At 41.8% G+C, this 17,500-nt stretch overlaps 1 protein-coding gene across 3 annotated transcripts in view; it reads left to right on the top strand.

Annotated features, from left to right (window-relative positions):
- The window catches only part of LOC147022265 (uncharacterized), a 236,363-nt gene that overhangs the window by 208,791 nt on the left and 10,072 nt on the right, over positions 1–17,500 (top strand). Inside the window, exons 4-5 of one of the 3 annotated variants that reach the window (XR_015061147.1) lie at positions 11,678–11,906; positions 13,342–13,401. The exons of 1 other annotated variant lie outside the window; for it this stretch is intronic. Coding sequence is in view for 1 of the 2 variants with exons in the window: in XM_085892987.1 (XP_085749113.1) it covers positions 11,678–11,899 (222 nt within the window). In the remaining variant the exon portion in view is untranslated. The remainder of the gene's footprint in view (positions 1–11,677; positions 11,907–13,341; positions 13,402–17,500) is intronic. One more of the 3 variants, XM_085892987.1, reaches the window with a different exon arrangement.

The following is a 17,500-nucleotide window of genomic DNA, read 5'->3' on the forward strand; positions in this document are numbered from 1 at the left end:
ATCTCTTCACCTGAACTGAATTTAAAAATTTTAAATGCGGAATTGATCTTAGCAGCAGTTATGACTGCTAAAAAGTGATCATTTGTCCAATTTGGAGATTGGTTAAGAAATTCCAGAGGTTATCGCATGTGTGGAAACTGAATAAATCAACGAACACTCAAAGACACCCAAAATATCAAACAATATCCGAATTGGACAAATGAACGCTTTTTTTTAACAGTCGGAACTGCTGTTCTGTTAAGGTCAATTAAGGAGTTAAAATTTTGAAATTCTACCCAGGTTAGGAGGTTCCAGAGCTTATCACACTTGCAGAAATGAAATAAAGGGATGAACACTGGCATCTTCAGATGTTTATAAGCATTGTGATGTATCTAGCGATTCCGAGGTTTGAAGATGATGCATTTAATGATATGAGTGAGGAAAGTGAGAAAAACAAATTTGAACACTTTATTATGAAGAAACTGCTGTGGCCTGTTTCAATTTGAGGCATTGTTAAGCAGGTCAAACAAAATGGCAAATTAAGACTCCATCAAACTGACAGAGGGCTAACTCAGGGGCTGTCCAAGGATGATGCCTTGATAAAGGATAATTTAACATTGCCATTAATTATCTTCAAAAATGTTGTTTTAATTAACCCAAACACCCAATTTTCATTCATGCACTACCTTGGAGTTCCCTTAGTGTCCATGCAAAGTTTGGGGCCACGAGGTTTCATGGTTTTGGGTTAGGAAGGAGACGCACTGATGGACTGACACTTATTACCCTTGCCAGAAGAGAAGGTATTGCATTTGAGTCCATTTGTTTGTTTGTCTGCACAGAACGTGAGTGTTTATCTTTCCAACCGCTTGTCGGATTGACACAAAATTTTTGTCAAAGGAGCGACTACCCATGTAGAATTTTTTAATGATAATTATGACATCATAAGTCACATGGTGTGGCAGCTATGTTGGAAAAAAGGAAAAACTGAAGCTCTATATCTCCGAAACAGCACCGTGGAAAAAATTGAAACTTGGCAAATGGAAAGTACTCCACGTGAGGAATGTGTGATTTTATTATGACGTCATAGGTGCCTTCATTATGACGTCATAATTGCAGATGTAGAACACTACATCCGATCACAATATGAAAAATTTTGAGGGTCATCTAGGGATAAATGGGTCAACAGAAAAAAAAAAACTTGATGATGTCATGGGTCACGTGGATTGGCAGCCATATTAAAAAAAAACCTTCAAAAATCTTGTCTGAAAGGCAGAATAGATCGAGGCAAAACTTTACAGTGACGACCACCTATCCATGAGGAACAAAACGTTCACACCTGTGACATTATAGGTCACATGGTTTGGCAGTCATATTGGATTTATCATCCTACCGATATAAATCTTCACCAGAACAGCTGGACAGATCAAGGGGAAACATCACACATGTTTTTATTTTTTTATTTTTTGTATACCTTGTCGAGGCTCATATGAGAGCGAACACACAACGCACAGCAAGGGGGGCATGAGACAAGAGGAGCGGGAGTGGGAAGGACAAAACAGTGGGGAACAGAGACATTAGGAGATCTGTGGAAGGGAGAGGGATGGGATGGGGAACATGGGGAATAGAAGATGGACATTACAGGGACTTTCAGGAAGGAAAGCAGGGAATTTGAAGGAGGTGGGCTTGGGTGGATTATCGGGGGTAGAAAAGATCGAGGATTTGGATAGGGGATGATAAGAGGTGGTGGTGAACAGCTTTTTTGAAGGCGATTGGAAAAAAAGAATGGTTGATGGAAAGCAAACATTCATAGCAAACTGGGTTTTTTTTTTTTTAGTTTTAGGTTAGAGATGCGATTTAACACAATTCTTGATGGATGCAATGAAGGCAAATTCAGAGAATGGAGAGAAGAAACGCTGTAGCAGTTGGATTTTTTTTTAGGCAAGGTATGAAGGAGAGGTCAAATTGAGAGCAGTTTGTTTAAATAGCAGAAGAGTAGTGCATTATGATGCAGTAACGAGTACCACATGTGTGAAAGAGGAAGATGAAGCATTATAAGAGCTCGTTTTTGTTATTATTATTAATGTTTGAGAGAGTTTTCAACAGATAAGGTCATGGAAGTGTTGAAGAAAAAATCGAGGAAGAAGAAGAAGAAGAAGAGGAGATGAAGAAGAAGAAGAAGAAGAAGAAGAAGAAGAATCGAGACTCGTGAGTGTGCAAGGAGAAAGGTAGCATTTTTTTAATTTAAAATAAGAAATAGAGTGATTAGTTGGGAGGGATGGGGGACGTTAGGAAAGTGGGGAAGATAGAAATTGAAGGTAATGGGGAGAAAAAACAAATAAACACAATCGTACACAGAGGGGAACCGGTAGGCCTCAAGCCTCAAGCACCCGGTAAGACAAGGTCGACAAAATCTCACAAAATAGCATGATTTTTGAAACAAAACCGAACTAGGAACACACAGTAACATGCATGTGAGAAAACAAACAGTTAAAACGGGACAGATAACAACCGGAAACTTAACTTTGAGATCGTCAGCAGAGAGGCCTGAAGGAGACCTGTCGACACTCCAAACCCAGAACCGGAATTGAGGTCCACATTGTTAATGAAGAGGGAGGGGAGGAGGCTTTTGGTGCAGAGGGTGGGAGGGGAGGGGGAGGGTAGGACAAGGGACGAGGGGGGAGGTAAGGAGGGTTGTTGAAGGAGTGTGGGGGATGCAGAATAGCTAGGGGAGTGGGCCGGATGAGGAGGAGAAAAGGCTCTGTGGTGCTGGGGGAGAGGGTGGACAAGAAGGGGGCAGAAGGCGGTTGAGGATTTGAGGAGGTGGAGTGAAGAGATGGCGGTGAGAGGGTAGTAGAAGGAGGCAGTTTTGTGGATGAGAGGGGGTGGGGGAACTTTGAGAAGGGTGAGTGAGGGGGGTGAATGGTGGGAGAAGGGTGAGTGGGGAGAGTTGAGGGAGAAAGGTGAGGGGGAGTTTTTTAGAGAGGTGAGAGGGAGGCTTGGAGGGAGAAGAGTGTGATGGTTGCTTTGAGAGGGAGGGGTGAGTTGGGATGCCAGATGTTCCCCAAGTCTTGGGGATACCAGAGGTTTCACAAACAATTGATATGTCACATGGTCTGGCAGCTAAATTGGGTTGAGCGAAAATCTTAAAATTTTTTATCTTGAACCACTTCATCGATCGTCTTTACTTTAAAGCTTTAAATCGATGAAACTTTAAAGCTATGATCTAGTAGTGGTGGCGAATATATGTTTTAAATTTCAACCTGATCGGACAAATGGCCTCAGAGCCAGAATAATTTAATTTTTTGAATCTGGCTCTTTTTGATTTTCTTTTTTTTGTTTTGAATAAGGTTCACTTGGCTGTGCCTGGATGGGTTTGAGAGTACAGGAGTAGCAGCTGAAACCCGAATCTGATCCAGATTCCTCCTGATGACTTCATCTTTACTTTTTGCTGGTTCGGGTTCCTTTTGATGACTCCAATGCAGTACTGCACCTATTTGGTCTTCCGTTTGATTTGAATTGAATTTATTTTAATCCCATTCTAAATTCATTTGAATAATGATAAATGCCATGGGTCAGGGTCATGTGTCCGATGAAAGCACGGTTGCATCAAAGCGGGATGTCTTGGCACCCGGTCATCACTGTCAGCAGTTATAAAGTGGCAGTTTTAATTATGTCTTTTATTTATTACATAACACACCAGCACACAAACACCACACAGAATACACCACACAAAATAATTCCTGGCGAGGGTCTGCAATCTCTGATTGCTCTTTCTTTTCATTATTATTGTTATTAATATTATTATTATTATTATTAATCTCAGTCTAACCACTCACTGACTGACTCACTGATATTAATGTTCGGTACATTTTGGGTGACATAGAAAGATGAAATTTCGCTTGCCGACGGATATCAAAGCCCATCCATCTGGAAAAATCACAGAACTGTAGGAAAGTGTCCGTAAATGAAAATATAAACAAATGAAAAAGACACAAATGCAGGTGAGCAACCTGAGACAATGGGAAAGCACAGTTCGTTATTGCTTACAATATGTAAGCATGCCCTGCCATTATATTAATATATATTTTTTCAATTATCTTCTAAAGAAGAAGAAGGCATTTCCAACCAAAAGTCAAATGGAGGAGTGCTTTTTCAAATTTCACTTTGCAAACCTCAAGCAAAATTAACGTCAAATCACATCATCGATGGGCTGCTCTGCTGTTTTTTTTTTGTTTTTACTGACATGTGATCTGTTGTTGTATGTGTGTGGGTCAGCATATGTGCGTGCGCTTGCTGTTTTTGTGTCCCCCCCCCCCCCAGGGCATGAACATGGCTGGCTTCTTGTCGTGATGAGGTGTGGATTGTGTGATTGTTGGGGTCTCGTTGGGTGTTCTACACACGCGGATGTGGTGTTAAGATCGAGTGTTGTTCGTTGTTGCTCACCTTATCCAGCTGTTTGCCAATCGAGTTTTCCCCATTTGCATCAGATGTATGTATTGCATGGGTATTTCCACTGTCTCCCCAGTTAGACCACTTCTCAACTCTTCACGTGCCATGCTTCCAGTATCAAGCTGCGTCGTTTGTTGCATGCCATGTCTCTGACACGGGTCCCATCAAAGTCAAATCTGTGGCCAGATTGCAGGTAATGACTTGCTATAGCTGAGTGGGTCACCTTTCCAAGCCTGATTGCTTGATCATGTTCATCTAGCTGTTGTTTTAAATTTCTTCCAGTTTCACCAGCACCTTCTTACTTATGGTTGGAAGTGTCTTCTTCTTCTTTAAAAGTGTATGTCTATGTAAATGTGTGTGTGTGTGGAAATATATATATATATATATATATATATATATATATATATATATATATATATATATATATATATATATATATATATATATATATATATATACACAGTAGTTTTATACATGATTCCAAAAATAACTCGACATAATACATGCATGTTTAACGATTTCTTTTCTAATGATCACCTGGATTTGGAAACTCAAATAACAACGTCTGCATTAACCTCCCAAACATTGAAGCAACGTCAGATGAAAAATATACATGAAAAGAGACTTGTAATGCAGAACCATAACAATCTGCAAAAGTGCTACAGCCGTAACCCACCAAGTCATTTGCTGGCTTTGTATTACAGTAAATCATTGTTTGTGTAGGCTTGCTGTGTTAGTGGAACGGTTTATGAAGCAAACCCCCTTTCCATTTATTTACGTCTGCCTTTCGGCCTTGCTTAAGCGGGCAAACCCTGTTCATTAAAAGTACATTAGGAAGCCAAACGGTTCTTATAATAAACATGAAGCATTTTTGAGGCAGCTCCTTGAGGCTGTGCATTTACTCTGTGAAAGGCAGCGGAGCGTGCTTTATCTCTACGTACCGTACCTGTGTACATGTCATGTTTTAAATTAACTCTACGGTATATTTGTGTTTGCTCCACAGCCTGTTGTGGGGATGCTTCTCGGTACACATTTGCTTTGTTCCTCACCTGAGGCTTTTGACATTTGTCCTGACCACCTGACGTAACATCCATTGCATATATGATGAACACCTTTGCAGGTATTGCCTAACAGCAGTTATCAGCTGTTGCTCTCTTTCAGTTCGTCTGAAGGGAAGGTGCGGTGTTAGTGCATTTACCTTTGACTTGTCTAGTTGGTGTTCGAATCCCAACCTGACTATAAAGTGTCAAATTGGTGCTTCGCTCATGGCTTGGCTTTGCGTCACAAAGTGCGACATCCCTCGGGTGGACGTTCAACTGGGTGTCCCGTCTGTGTCCATTTGAGATGGTTGACATTCAAGTACCCACGGTCTTTTGAAGAAGATTCAGTGAGTTATCTCTGGCATCCTGGACAAATCAGAAATTCCTGCCTAAACTGCGGCTCAGGTATTCTCCATCAGGTTACGCCTGAACTCAGAGTGTGGATACTGTAAGAGCAGCTCAGCAGCAGCTCACACACTACATACAAATCCACACACCCACATGTTCGTACTAACCTGTGAAATGTGAACGGCCAACTTCAGCTCTGAATTGGAAAATGGCAACACATCATTTTATAGTTTGCATTGCAATTTGATGGCGTCGATGATGAGTAAAATTATTTGATGAATAATGATCTATCTCCATGGAGAATAAAGATGGCACAAAGGGAGGTGAGAAGAGGAGGGTGTGGGTTTTGGACATTATGGAGGAGCAATGGAGAAGTGCTGTGGTGGAACACCATGAGAAACCCAACGCCATATATTGCGCAATGTTCCTCCGAAGCCTATGCACGACCAAAGGCCATCCACACACCGAAGTTAAATCAAACTTACAATTGGCAAAATCAAGAAACCAAAAGACAAATTGTTTGGTGTATTACATAATTATTTAATAATTGGCACTGAATATGTGAGCCTCCACCTAATCAGATTAATATACTGTACGATATAGTCAGCACTTACAAAACAAAGTTTATGATTATTATATCGCACTATGTTGTGATCCCTATGGTAAATGACAAAACATCAATGGCCGAGGCCTGAGCATCTTAAATGAAGCACTTGATGCTGAAACAGCCGGGGTAAAACAATTGCAAATCGGCTTTCTCCGGGCAGCTGTGTGTGTCCAGATCGGGCCGGTCATTATTCCGTCATGGTCCCGAAGGCTCGTCCAGGCCGTACTCCTTTACCCTGATTGTTTGCACATGACCTGCACCACCTTTGAAGGTATAAGTACAAGGCTCGTGCTCCTCCCGTTTACATTTATTTGCTAAATTTACTCCTGCCAGGCTTATTTTCTTTGCGGCCTTGAGGGCAAAACGTGGACGCTGGCTGCCTCGTGTAAATTGTGGTGTCACCATTTTGTATGTTTGTTGGTACATGAGTGTTCGTTGTCATGTGTTCGTGTTCGCTGCTGCTGCTGTTTGCTTATGTATATCTATTTGTTTGTGCATACTCGGTGTGTGTTCACTGGTGGGTGAGTGTTTATTGGTGTGTGTGTGTGTTTGGGGTGTCTGTCGTCTGTATATATATATATATATATATATATATATATATATATATATATATATATATATATATATATATATATATATATATATATATATATATATATATATATATATATTGTATGAACGTGTCGGTGTGTCTGTGTTTCTTGATGCATGTGTGTTTGTTGGTACAGATGTGTTTGTTGGCATCTGTTGATTGACGTGTGTCTGTTTGTTGATGCGTGTCTACCTGTTTGTTCGTTTTGTATATGTGTTTGTTCATGCATGTGTGGTTGTCTGTATGCTTCTGTTCATTAATATGTGTGTTTGTTGTTACATGTCAACAAGTGTTTTCACTGTTGCAGTTTAATTTTTTTTTTTTTAACAGGGTCAAAGGCTCCTTGTGGAGATCACACACACACACACACACACACACACACACACACACACACACACACACACACACACACACACACACACACACACACACACACACACACACACACACACACACACACACACACACACACACACACACACACACACACACACACACACACACACCTTGGGGGAAGTGCCATAACTTCCTGGGGGTACTGTGGGTTCCAATGATGGCACCGCTTTTCTCACTGCACTCAGTGGGGCACTTCCTCAGTTGGAATTTCCAGCTCCTCATGGAGATTGTCCATGCTCTAATCCTTAGAAAAGCTGAACGTCAAGCAAGGAAGCAGCACAAACCATTTTAGTGTTTGGTATGAATCGGCCAGGGTTTGAACTACCGACCTCCTAAACTATGAGTGGATACTGTAACCATAACACCACAGAGTATGGTTTGTCTGTCTTCATTGGTTTGGTGGATTGACCCATCTTGTTGTCCTGAATCATAATGGTGTTCTTACTCATCATGATTATCTGACTCATAATGTCTTGTCTCATAATGTTGGTCTGACTCGTAATCTCAGCCTGACTCATAATATTGTCCTGTCTCGTAATGTTTTCCTGACTCATAATGTTGTCCTGACTCGAAATGTTTGCGTGACTCGTCATGGTGTCCTGCCTTGTCATGTTGATCTGACTTATAATGATGATTTGACTCATAATGATGATCTGACTCGTAATGTTGACCTGACTCATAATCTCGGCCTGACTCATAATATTGTCCTGTCTCGTAATGTTTTCCTGACTCATAATGTTGTCCTGACTCGAAATGTTTGCGTGACTCGTCATGGTGTCCTGCCTTGTCATGTTGATCTGACTTATAATGATGATTTGACTCATAATGATGATCTGACTCGTAATGTTGTCCTGACTCATAATCTCGGCCTGACTCATAATATTGTCCTGTCTCGTAATGTTTTCCTGACTCATAATATTGTCCTGTCTCGTAATGTTTTCCTGACTCATAATGTTGTCCTGACTCGAAATGTTTGCCTGACTCGAAATGGTGTCCTGCCTTGTCATGTTGATCTGACTCATAATGATGATTTGACTCATAACGATGATCTAACTCATAATGTTTACCTGACTCGTAATGATGAACTGACTCGTAATGTTGACCTGACTCATAATAATTATCTGACGCGTAATGTTGACCTGACTCGTAATGATGATCTGACGCGTAATGTTGTCCTGACTCGTAATATTGTCCTGACTCATAATGTTGTCCTGACTCATCATGGTGTCCTGACTCGTAATGTTGTTCTGACTCGTCATGGTGTCCTGACTCATCATGGTGTCTTGACTCATAATGTTGTCCTGACTCACCATGGTGTCCTGACTCATAATGTTGACCTGACTCTTAATGGTGAAGTGACACATAATGGGTGTCCTGATTCATAACTGTGTCCTAAATCATAATTAAATGGTGTCCTGACTTAAAATGGTGATGGTGAGCATAAATGGAGAGACCTCACATGTTCGTTCCAAAAGCAACATTTCAACAATGATTTACAGTGAATGATTTTCATAAACAATGGAGTTTTGAATTAATACTCAAAGGGCCTACCACCACTATAGTACTCCTTTAATGGCTCCAATAACTCCCACCTTCTTGTGTGATTGGAAGGGGAATATCCTTTCCCCCATGTCTTTCACGAACCAGGTGGCATCAGTGTGACCACTCCTTGGCTTTTTTCACAAGATCTTGGCTATTTGTTGTTCACGTTGGTGTCTTGGTTTTCTATAGGTTTTCTATTATCATCGCTTTTCCGAAACCTTGTGAATTCTTGGCTTTTTTCATTGGCTCACCTTGGCATTTATGAAACTGAGGAGTGGTCACACTGGGTGGCATGCTTGACGTTTGAATAAAGGTGATTTGGGTCGGAATTCATCGTTTGTTCAAGGTGTTGCCAGGAACTTGTCTACCCTTCATAAAACGCATGGTGGGATCTTTTATGTCAACAAACTTACGTTAGAAGTTAGACAATGGTCTTAACGTCCACCCACTGGATGGCACACTTGTGTTGCTACTCTCTGCCTGTGAATGACCAATCTGACAATTTATAGTCGGGTCGTGAATCAAACCCAGACCAGATAACTCAAAGGTACATGCAGTACCTCTGGACCATCCTGTCATACATGCAACCAATATATGTGTTGAATCAAACCAGTGATAAACCCATAATTAGTTATCTACTCTTTCAGTGATTTCCTGCTTCATACCTTAAGCATAAAATCAACTTCTCCAAAATAACCTCAAATGTTACCAACTGCCCAGACAGCAACACCAAACAGGCTGACCTGATGCTCGAAGTGATATTCTGTATCATATTTTTGGTGAAATAAACGTTAAAATTAAGTTACAGTTCTTTCAGCCAGTGATTGGTGAGAAAGTATCGTTTTTGGTCATTTATTCAGGAAAGCATGATATTGTGGAAGGAAAATGGAATCTATAATTGCTGCCAACCTTCAGTCTAAGTTTCTCTTCTCGAACTCTAATTACAAACTGCCAGTTTGGCTTCCGTCCCGATTATTCTGCCATCGCCATGCTCCTCCTGCTAACTCAATAATGGATGGATGCCCCGAATCTCAAGCAAGAGGTCAGGGAGCAGTCTCTATTAACGTTTCCTGGGTGCTTAACACTGTCTGGCATCCAGCTCTATTCACTAACCTGTATACCTATGATGTCCACACTCCGCTCCTGAACCATGTTTCCAACATCATTTAGGTTTGGATGAAATCCTTTCTCCTGACGACATTCAATGTAGTGTCCTTGGTTCTGGTATAAATGAATACCCTTTCTGCCTTCCTAGGAACTCTCTTATGACTTTGCAGATGATTCCACCCCTTGGTGGGCAGTTAGTTCTTCACCTCGATGAAAGGCAGGTTGTACTTGCTTCTACGTCTTGTGAACTAGAGAAGATAATGTGTTGGTTGACCACCTGCAACATGAAATCCATTACTGGTGGCTTGTGTACATTGTGTTACTATGCATTATGAACCTTGAAACATTGTGTTAAAATATAACAGCTGTAATCCCAAGGTTTTTGTGCAGGAAGTGCTAACATATAAAGCAATGCACCCTAACTTTACTGCCTTATCACTAATCTGCACTCCCCAAGATAGAAAGTTGTCTTCCGTCGCTGTGCTGGGATGTCTCAACACAATATTTACTTGGCTAATACCTAAATCTCCTTCTTTGGTGAGCCTTACCATTCATGGAACTCCATGGCTTTGCAACCTTTCTTGGGCTCTCCAAGCTTGCCTCCAATATTGTGTATCATCTGAAAAGTTCTTCACATCACTAATTCTTTCCTTGGATGCCATCAACTCTTCAGAGTCGTGCCTAGCAATCGAAAATTGGACTTCACTTGCATTCATTAATTTCGCATGCAGCCTATCATTGCTGGTTGCGTCATTGCTGAGAGCATGGATATGCCGCTGTTGCAGTTGCACATGTAAGTTATGGCAGGAATTTGACTCGTGTTACCGGCGATAGCTCGCCGACTCTTCGTGAAGGACACCGTGAGATCTTTAACATCCACCAACTAATCCTGATAGACGGGACACACAGTTTAACAAGAGGAAGCACGAGGATGACAATTTACATTTGGGAAGGGAATCGAACCGAGACTAAACAGCTGAAAGGTAAACTCAATGCCTCTGCACCATTCATCCTGATGGACAGCTCTTGATAGTGCACAAGTGTGATGGACTGTGATTATTTTCTTTATGCTGGTGATGATGCTTCTCTCCTTACACTCCTGGGGGTAGAGCAGTGTAACACCCTGAGGGCAATAGGTACATTTTGGCAGGAAGTTGATGCAGATGGATTGCTTCTCTACTCTTAAGGTTGAATTTATCTGATGTTGCTGGATCTAGGAAGCTGGCAGAGTCGACCCCAGTTAGTACTTGAATCACAGACCTCCATGGAAGCCTGGTGTTGTCAGTTGAAGGATGACAGGATTGCTCAGTTCCTAGCACGATTGCCTCCGAGCTGTCTGGTCCCGAATTTGTTTTCATGAGAAGTTGAATCAATCTGAAAAGTACAATTTGATGTCACGGTCGATGCCATCCCACATCTAAGCGCACACCAATATTGACGATCTTTCATTATGTCTTGAAAAGAGTAAAAACATTGAATGAAACGTGGAGGTTCAATTTCCTCTTTTGGAATCATTGGGAGTTGTAAGAATAATTTGATGGGAATTATAAAATAAGATGAAGTTAATTGTTATAGAATTTGTTTTTATTTAATTTGACCTACCATACTCTGTTACAGAGCGTTGGTGCTGCCGAAGCAATTTCTTGGAAGCGGTTATACTGTGGAGTTTGCCATTGCCTTCCCAGCATTGTTTGTCCATGCTCTATCCTGTTAAATGCTGAGGGTCAAGCAAGGAAGCAGCACGTCCCATTTTTGAAGTCTTTGGTACAACTCAGACAGGATTTGAACCAACGACCTCCCAGATTCAGAACAGACACTTTAACCATCGAGTCTTGTTAGAATTGGGGTGAGTGCAAAGAAAACAAGAAAAGAGGAATCAGAGATTGCAGACCCTCGCCAGGACTTGTTTTGTGTGGTGCATTGTGTGGTGTTTGTGCAGTTTTGTGTGGTGTATTTTGTGTGGCGTTTATGTATTGGTGTGTTACATAATTCATATGAGACATAATTAGAACTGCCACTTTATAAATGCTGGCAGTGATGACTGGTTCAGCCATTTCGGAGAAGATTTTTGAAGGTTAAAAAAAATAAAATAAAAAAAATGGCTGCAGAATCACGTGACTGATGACATCATCAAAAAATTTGTGGACAATTTTATCCCAAGATTACCATCAAAAATTTTTATACTGATATGCAATTATGACGTCAAAAAAAATCACATGCCCCATGATTACTTGCTATGTGCCAAGTTTCAATTTTTTTCTTGGTGTGATTTCATAGATACAGAGGTCCAAAGTTTTTTTTTTCCAGTTTTCCAATATGGCTGCCTCACCACGTGACCTATGACATCATAATCATCATTAAAACATTCGACATTAGTCACACCAATGGTGAAAATTTCGTCTCAATCCAACAAGCAGTTATGGAGAAAAACACGAAAGTTCTGTGCGGACAGACAAAAACAAACAGCCAGACAAACAAACAAACAAACAAACAAGAAGACGTCGTGCAGAGCACGATGCTTGCAAAATCCATTTAACAAATTTGACCTCAAAAATAATTGGTGGTTGAATTCAATGACCAAATGTACAACTCTTCAAATTTCAAGTGGATCAGATGAAAATTGACAATTTTAGAAATTCAGCCTTTGTTGACCTTTTGGCCGATGTTGACTTCCAAAATAATTGGTGGTTCAATTCAGTGACCCGAAATATAAATCCTCTTCAAATTTCATGCCACTCAGATGGAAATTGAGGATTTTAGAAATCTCACCAAAGTTGTTGACAGTTGGCCTATATTGACCTTTGACCTCAAAAACAATGGGCTTATTCCTTTTGACAAACTCTTCCATGTGGTGAAGTTTCGTGAAGATCGGTTTAAAATTGTGACCTGTAGGTGACAAACAGTCAAACAAACAGACAATGACAAAATCGACTCACCAATATACAGTACTTGAAAAATCTTCGATTTTGCAAGTGACAAACAAACGGACCCAAATGCAATACCCTCGCCTTCCCAGCAAGGGTAATAATTAAATTGTTGATTTCATCAATGGGGTGTAAAAACAATTCAGTTCTTCCTGACAATTAATCTGCTTTTCATGCACATTCCTCAGCGCAAGCATGAATTGTGCTAAATGTCCTATTTCTGTATCTAATGTCCTTCTTTGAAATCTGAGCTTCTTTGTTTATCCTCGCGTATCGTTGTCTTCTTTTCCACTGCTGACATGCCATTTGGAGTCCTTTACTTCTTCCCCTCTTGTCTTCTCTTTCGTTCCTCTGCAGTCTGTCAGGATCAAATATGCTCATCCAGAAACTCAAATGCTGTTACCCTTCACTCATCTGGTAGGCGCTATCACTCACATTCACATCTATTACTATTTCCTGCCATCTGTGGAATTAATTGTCTGCCTGAGTCCATTCGAATTTGCTCTTCCTTCCAGTTGTTTTAGGTGCTGACGAACCACCATCTCATGTTTTCTCCCACTGTGACCCATAACCTTTTCTATTCCCACTGACCTTTCTCCTCTTTCCACCTGTAATGTTTCCTGTCCACTGTCCCATCTGTTTGCATACCTCTCCTCGGTCTGTCCTCTTCTGTCCTAATGTATTACATGTTTGTCAATGTCGTTTCTTGTTGTCTTTCCCACTTGTCATTTCATTGGGCTCACTTTCTGTCTAGTTTTTTTTTTTTGGGGGGGGGGGGGTGAGCCTTGGCCTGTGTAAAAATAATACGTAGTCAAAGCAATCCGCTTTAATCTTAAGTAAAGAACGACCCAGTTTTTGATGTACATCACAAACACACACTCTTGCAATGCATCCACACAAATATTTTCAAAATTATCTTCTTATTCCCATTGCAAATTCTGGAATGTCAGTGTGTAGGTGGTTTTAAAATGCAATACCAACTTTAAAGCAGGACTCGAAATGTGTATATATATATATATATATATATATATATATATATATATATATATATATATATATATATATATATATATATATATATATATGACTCATGTTTCATAGTTGTGGACGACTGAGATTGATCAGCAAACTAAAAAATATTGTTGAAATAAACAATTATATAAGGTTTGGATAGAGATGGAAAATTCTAACATACAGTAACAGTAAACTAGAAGGGCACTCGGTGGAGTGCATACTTCCACGGGCACTCGGTGGAGTGCATGCCTCCGCGGGCACTCGGAGTGCATACCTCCGCAGGCACTCGGTGGAGTGCATACCTCCGCAGGCACTCGATGGAGTGCATACCTCCGCGGGCACTCAGTAGAGGGCATACCTCCACTGGCACTCAGTGGAGCGCATACCTCCACGGGCACTCGGTGAAGCGCATACCTCCACGGGCACTCGGTGAAGCGCATACCTCCACGGGCACTCGGTGAAGCGCATACCTTCACAGGCATTCGGTAGAGCGCATACCTCCATGGGCACTCAGTAGAGTGCATACCTCTGCGGGCACTCAGTCGAGCACATACCTCCGCGGGAACTCAGGAGATCACATACCTCCACGGGCAAACGGTAGAGCGCATACCTCCGCAGGCACTCAGTCGATCGCATACCTCCACGGGCACTCGGTAGAGCGCATACCTCTGCGGGCACTCAGTAGAGCACATACCTCCACCACGTAATGCATGATCCACGAGAACATATCGGGCCCAATACATTTTTGACATATCGTGCTATAATATATCGTTTTTGGCCCTATCTCTCAATGATGAAGAATGACTTAAAGAATTCTAGTAGTTGGATCCGGATCCAGATCATCACCAAAATCAAATCAATTTGTCCTTCTCATGCACCCAGTCCATCCCCCAAATTTCGTCCACAATTGTTTGAGATATCTTGCTCACAGACAAACAGACAGACAAACAGGGGTGAAAACATAACCTCCATTCACCCTCGATGGCTGAGGTTATAATAATTCATACCAGTGAGTGGTCTGTTGTACAAGTCTAATACTCGTCAACCAGCATGTTTACAAACCCAAGGAGTGATGATTTTGAGATCACATCCCAATGTATTTGAACTGAGGGAACAGACAGGTCGTTCCACTGTTCCCTTAGTCGTGGTTCCTCAGGCCCTCGGTCAGACAGCGGTGTTGCAGGCGCTGCGAGCACCTGGAACGCATATGGAAGCCATTTGAAGGCCCAGCCACCTTCGGTCCCAAGTATCCCAGTCAGTCAGCCTCACCCAACCCGTCAAATTAGTCATGAACACAAAGCAGCCTAAACGGCCTGATTGGACAAACGGCTGCTGCAGGTTTTTTGGGGGGGGGGGGGGTGGACTTGGTTCCACGACTGTCGGCTCAGCGTGCCGTGGAGACGAGATATGCATCAACACTCGTTGATTAATCGCGGGAAGCACACCCACTGCCCTGTTTTCTCAACTTTGCCCTGCCCTCTCACTTGCTGATGAAGCTTTTTGACCGACTGATCTGCGGCGAAATCGTCGCAGGGAGCGTGTCTAGTTTGATGTTTGAGACTGTTTGGCCACACGCTCATCTCAGCTGGGAGGGTGGCTTGCAGTTCGGGTTTGTTATCCTGTAGAAAGTCCGGGTTCTTCTAAAAAATGGAGTAAATTCTAAATATATTGTATAGTATGGAGAACCCAGCCTGTGGCTGCTGGTTGCATCAGTTTTTTTTATTACTGGAAGCGTGGCTGTACCGCTGATGCAATGCCCCCGTTATCAGTAAGCTGCTACTCATTTTGCCGATGCCGGAAGGATGACAGGCTGAGTCAACCCACCTGGTGTTATTTCAACGACACGACAGGGTCTCAAACTCAAGACCCTATGATAAGATGGGAGACGACCAACAAATATAAATTATGAAAAGTGAGTCAGCAGGATTAGAAGTATCACTTCTTCTTTAATGGCCCAAATTATTCCCATCTTCTCGTTGTGTCGGCCGGAGAAAGTTTTTGGCCCAAATCTCTTGCAAACCGGTTGGCCGGATAGTGGGGCAACTTAGCATAACAATTGTGCATTTTGTGAGGAAAGCACCAAATTTGGCACACTAGTAGCCTATCATATTATGAACAGATTTGGATATTGGGCCATCTCAAATTCAGCCGCTGATGGCTGTGGTAGCCATTTTCCACTGCCATCAATAATTTTGAGATGGCCCAATATCCAAATCTGTTCATAATATGATAGGCTACTAGTGTGCCAAATTTGGTGCTTTCCTCACAAAATGCACAATTGTTATGCTATATTTAGCTAAGTTGCCCCACAAGGACGATCGACGACTCGACTTGACCTTGGCAGGAATTTGTAATCTGTTCAGATAAATGGCGACAACAATTGAGAGACCTACACTTCGTCGAAGAGACCGTGAGATATTCAACTAATGTGAGCAGATGGGACAACCGGCTTAACGACCCGTCCGGGGGACGTCAAACTTCGTTGAGCACCATGGCAGCATTTTTATAGTCGGCTCGGAAATCGAACATGGAATAGACAGCTCAATGATAAGTGTGCTATGTCTGCAACACGCTGCCTGCGTATTGCTACATGGGGCAAGAAATGGTCTTCATGCGTGGAGAGGACAGCGAGTTGTTATAATGAGTTCGGAAGTATTATTATAATCAATTCACAAATCAGATGGTGATGCAGGTATGCATCTTCGACTCGAATGTCCGAATGAGACTACATCTAAAAGGTCGGTGCAAAACCTCGACATTTGTGGGCTGTTCACAGATAATGGGAGGGAGAATTCCTTTACAGTGCAGAATATCCCTAATTTGTTCCCCATCAAAGCCAGGCTCTCTGTTCAAATTTCTTAGAGGAATCATCATTCCTAAAACGCTTGCGGTCTTGCAAACGACGTCCAAAATGCTGTCATTTCGCCCGGGTGTGATTGCACCGAAGGCGGGTAATCAGACAAGAATCCGGCCCCTTTCAAACGGGCCCCACACTCACCTTTAATTACCAAGTGCGGAGAGTGAACCATGCCCTGGAAATTGGCACTGATTGAAGAGAATAGCGAGGGCGGCAGGTGCGGCCTATCAAAATAATTACCCCTGTGAAATGTGGCTCAAATCTCCTCCAGCATGAAGTCTTCATTAGCCTGTCACGCCTTTATTGGTCACTTTCCTACGGACTTACAATGGCACTGACGTTAACAAAAAATAAAAAAAATATATAAAGTTCAGCGGATAACACTACCTGCAACAATGAAACAAGAACCTTCACTTGAAGCTCAGATGTGGCAGCGGGTGCAACACCGGAGCAATAGGTGATTGCAGGGTGGCCTTGAGAGGGCCGAAAACATTGGACAAAACAAATCGGCTGATCAAGAGGGGCTCTTCTATTTTCCCTGAAACAGAAAAGCAACAAAAAGCTACATATATATATATATATATATATATATATATATATATATATATATATATATATATATATATATATATATATATATATATA

Source organism: Eptatretus burgeri, chromosome 8 (assembly GCF_056783735.1).
Source record: "Eptatretus burgeri isolate ZD-2024b chromosome 8, Ebu_testis_v1, whole genome shotgun sequence".
Lineage (NCBI taxonomy): Eukaryota > Metazoa > Chordata > Myxini > Myxiniformes > Myxinidae > Eptatretus > Eptatretus burgeri.